The sequence below is a fragment of the Eublepharis macularius genome, chromosome 4 (genome assembly GCF_028583425.1).
Source record: "Eublepharis macularius isolate TG4126 chromosome 4, MPM_Emac_v1.0, whole genome shotgun sequence".
Lineage (NCBI taxonomy): Eukaryota > Metazoa > Chordata > Lepidosauria > Squamata > Eublepharidae > Eublepharis > Eublepharis macularius.
The window spans coordinates 49,050,440-49,054,213 of record NC_072793.1 but is presented as its reverse complement, the minus strand read 5'-3'; the positions used below and the strand labels follow the sequence as shown (position 1 = coordinate 49,054,213).

General features: G+C 55.0%; 1 protein-coding gene across 2 annotated transcripts; it reads right to left on the bottom strand.

The window, feature by feature from the left end:
• Positions 1-245: 245 nt before the first annotated feature.
• Positions 246-2,195, bottom strand: JUNB (JunB proto-oncogene, AP-1 transcription factor subunit). 2 transcript variants are annotated; one of them, XM_054978862.1, is made up of 2 exons: positions 2,157-2,195; positions 246-1,736 (listed from the first exon to the last, which is right to left on the bottom strand). In XM_054978862.1, the coding sequence occupies exon 2, from the start codon at positions 1,710-1,712 to the stop codon at positions 861-863; it is 852 nt and encodes a 283-aa protein (XP_054834837.1). In that variant the 5' UTR covers positions 1,713-1,736; positions 2,157-2,195; the 3' UTR covers positions 246-860. The 2 variants fall into 2 exon arrangements, with proteins under 2 accessions (XP_054834837.1, XP_054834836.1); XM_054978861.1 differs by having other exon boundaries at positions 246-2,190.
• Between the last annotated feature and the right edge of the window lie 1,579 nt (positions 2,196-3,774).

The window sequence follows — 3,774 nt, the reverse complement described above, 5'->3', positions numbered from 1 at the left end:
AAACACAGGAAGGGAGACGGCCCAGGAAGTTTTATGCTACCAGTGGGAGATCCATTAAGTTGTTGCTAAGGTAGAACAAAACAAACATCTTCCCTCATCTGAAGACTAAGGAGGCAAACTGTTCCTATAACGACTGGAAAGTATCCCATTTTAGAGCCTAGCATAGGGAAGTCCTGTTCTCCAATCTGAAAGGTGTGGGGAGAGAGAAGGGTAGGTAATTTTTTAATAAAAAGAAGGCACATAGGTAAAGTAGAACATTTTTACTTAAATAGCTTCAATAAAAAGTCAAAAACACAAATACAATTTTTTGAAAAAACTGAATTTGAGGACTCAAAAAGAAATAAGAGCACAAGTAGTAAACAACCCCCTTTCCTCAGTGACCCTTTAGTCCACATACTGGCCTCTTGGAGGAAGAAAGGTGCTGAGAGTCCATCTCTTCCCTATCAACCTGTGTCTTGGTCCCTTTTCTTTCAGTCATAAGTTAGCAGACATTATCCTCTTTTCCACTGGCACAAAGCAAAGCTCAGAGGGCCAGTTTTTAGCTCTGTCCAGAGTACCTCCAGTCCCACTGCACCATCCAGCGACGCAGCAGAGAAAAGGCTTTTTTTTTTTTAAGAATACACACACTCACGCACAAATATAAAAAACTTACACTCAGCACAAATCGGGGTTCTGGATCCACCAGATTGAGAGTCACAGACATAAACTGGAGGAGGGAGGGAAACAGGGCTTCAGAACTGAAGAGCTGGAAACTCGGCCTTTCCGCCTGTTCCGTGTAAACTTTGTACGAGGAGTCCATTTCTTCGCTGCTCCCCCCCACCCACCCGAGGTCTCTGGAGCCGGAGGGGTTGGCGGGCCCTTCAGAAGGACTGCTGGATCTTGGCTGTCAGGAGGAGCTGGCAGCCGTTGTTGACGTGGTTCATGACTTTCTGCTTGAGCTGCGCCACCTGGTCCCGCAGCGCGCTGGCCGTGCTGGACAGTCCCGCGTTCTCGCTCTTGAGGGTCTTCACCTTCTCCTCCAGGCGCGCGATGCGCTCCAGCTTCCTCTTCCGGCACTTGGTGGCGGCCAGGCGGTTGCGTAGCCGCTTCCTCTCTACCTTGATGCGCTCCTGGTCCTCCATGTTGATGGGCGAGACGGGCGGGCTCTGCACATCCGGCACCGTCTGGGGCTCCTCTTTGAAGCTCCGCGCCGGGTGCGCCAAGGCCAGGGCGTGGGGCTGCGGCAGGTAGCTGAGGTTGGCGCTGGGGAAGCTGCCCGCGCTGCTCAGGGGGGCGGCGGGGCTGTAGCTGGTCAGGTTGGTGTAGACGGGCGGGGGTTCCTGCGGGAGCGAGGGCCCGTAGCCGCTGCTGGCCGAGGGCGCCGACACCGCCCCCAGCGAGACGTTGGGGGGCGGCATGTGGTTCATCTTGTGCAGGTCGTCCAGCGCCTTGACGAAACCGTCGGCGAAGCCCTCCTGCTCCTCGGTGGCGCCCCGCGGGTAGTAGTACTGGCCCGGCGGCGTCGGGGTGGTGGTGATCACGCCGTTGCTGTTCTGGATGATCAGGCGCTCCAGTTCCGGTGCGGCGAGCTTGAGCGAGGCGCTCCCGGTCTCGGCCTGCTGCTGGAGGGAGGCCGGGAAGTAGCCGGCAGGGCCGTCCTCCTGGCCGCGGAGGTGAGGCGGCAGCTGCGATTTGAGGCCGCGGAAGGGCTCTGCCGACAGGTTGAGCGCCATGCCCGCCTTCAGCGTCTTGTAGTCCTGCCCGTAGCCGGAGAGAAAGGAGTCAGGGTAGAAAGGCTGCTCCATCTTCGTGCACATCAGCCGCGCGCTGGGAGGGGCCGGGGTGGAAACCCGAGCTCGGACCGTCCGGGCTCGCCGAGAGCGCCTTCGCCCTAGCTGCCTGCGCTTCTTCTCTCGAGCAAGGAAAGCTGCGCTTCCGCCTCCCTCCCCAAGCTTCGCTTCCAGATTTCCGAGGCAGAAAAGGGAAGGGGGGAAGCTCGGCGCTCGCTCGCTAGCTCCGGCGGCTGCTGCTGCTGCTGCTTCCACCACCCGCCCTGCCTAAGCTCCGCTAGCGAGGATGAATCACGCTTGCCCCCTACGGAAGGCGGGCGCGGGCTCGAGCTACGACTGCGCTGGCAGCCAGCCCACCCCGAGAAGCAAAAGCAGCGGGTACCGTACCAGCCAAGGGGAGCCTCCGGCGCGCTACAGCCGATTGAGTTATCTCAGCTGCAGCGTGCGCTTCCCGGCGCTTTTTATTCCAGCCTCACGCACGGCGGCGGCGGAAGCGCGGGGCCATTGGCTGGGGCGCCCTCGCGGCTCCGCCCCTCGCGGCGCACGCGAACGGAGGATTGAGCTCATTGCCCGGCAGCTCGTGGCCCAGTAAACAGGCCGCGGGAGGGGGCGTGGCGAGACGCCCGCGTCAGAGCAGCGGGGCTGGGCGGGGGAGCGGGGACCTGCCAGCGAACACGCACGCGGCCGCGGAACAGAAACTCCGGCGCACGCTACGGGCCGCGGCGCCCGCCAACAGCCCGCCTCCCCGACCGGGCCTTTGTTTTCAGGCCCCGCCAGCCCGCCAGTTGGGATCTGGTATGGGAAATGCTGGTTTCAATAGCTCCTAAATTCGCGTTGGGCGAGGCACTCTCAGCCCAGGAGGGAGGGCTGCTGGGGACGAGGGTGACATGAAACGCTGCCCAGGTGAGATGCCAATAGGACTGATATAGGCAGCTCCCGAAAAGGGTTGGAGAGTCATACTCCACAGAAAGCTGGACTAGGCCCTGGGGAGCCCCTGGTTCAAAATTATTCACCGGGAAACCCGATAGGCATTTTCTTGCTGCTTAACCTACCTTTCAGGGCTGTTGTGAGGATAAATTGGAGGGAAATTGTCTATGCTGCCCAGAGCTCTTTGGAAAAAGTGATGGATACAAATTTACTGAATAAATAAATGCAAAAAGCCCAAAACGATTCTGAAGAGTTAAAGAGAGCTTCGTACATTACCAGAGCCCAGGGAATGCATTTCATTGTAAGAATTAGCATGTGCACAAAAGTTCAGTAACATGAAACAGCTTTTATAAGGACTCAGCCCAAATATGCACTTAACCTCTGGGCACAAAACACTATTTTTTCCCCACATACCTTGTACAATTCATCCAGTGCTGAAATGAATGCACACACATCCCCAACAGGAGTCCCATGAGCAGATACATATCACTGGAAGATTTACAGAATAATCACCCAGTAAAATGCAAAAGTTAAATACATAAACCACAAAGACTTAAATACCACACTAAGACCTAGCCCAAACATACGGCTACACCCCGGTTCAAAATAAACACTGATATGCAGCTTTGGCAAGACATGCATTCTACGATCAATTCCCCAAGAAAATCACACCCCAAAAGCCAACAGAACCACAGTTCAGAAGGCCATGTTATTTACACAGCACCCGCAGTGTATATGGCACTCTACAGACTTGCACATGCAAAACACAGTTCTCTGCCCCAAGGAGCTTCCAGTATAAATAAATATTGACTGTGGAAAAGAAAGGGAGTGAACAGGGTAGAGAGATTTGCAGGTAAAAAATGATGGATGTGAGAAAATTAAGTTATATGTAGTACAACTATTTACATCTGAGAGATGTGAGAATTAGGGATTAAAGTAAACACTTCATGGTAAAGGTGAGTTTAAAGAGGGACTCATGAAAAAGTGAATATGAAGACTCTGATATACCCAGCAGTTATAACTCCCCCCCCAGCTTACCCAGTGCAACCATAGCTAAAAGTGGGATAGCTAAAAGGGA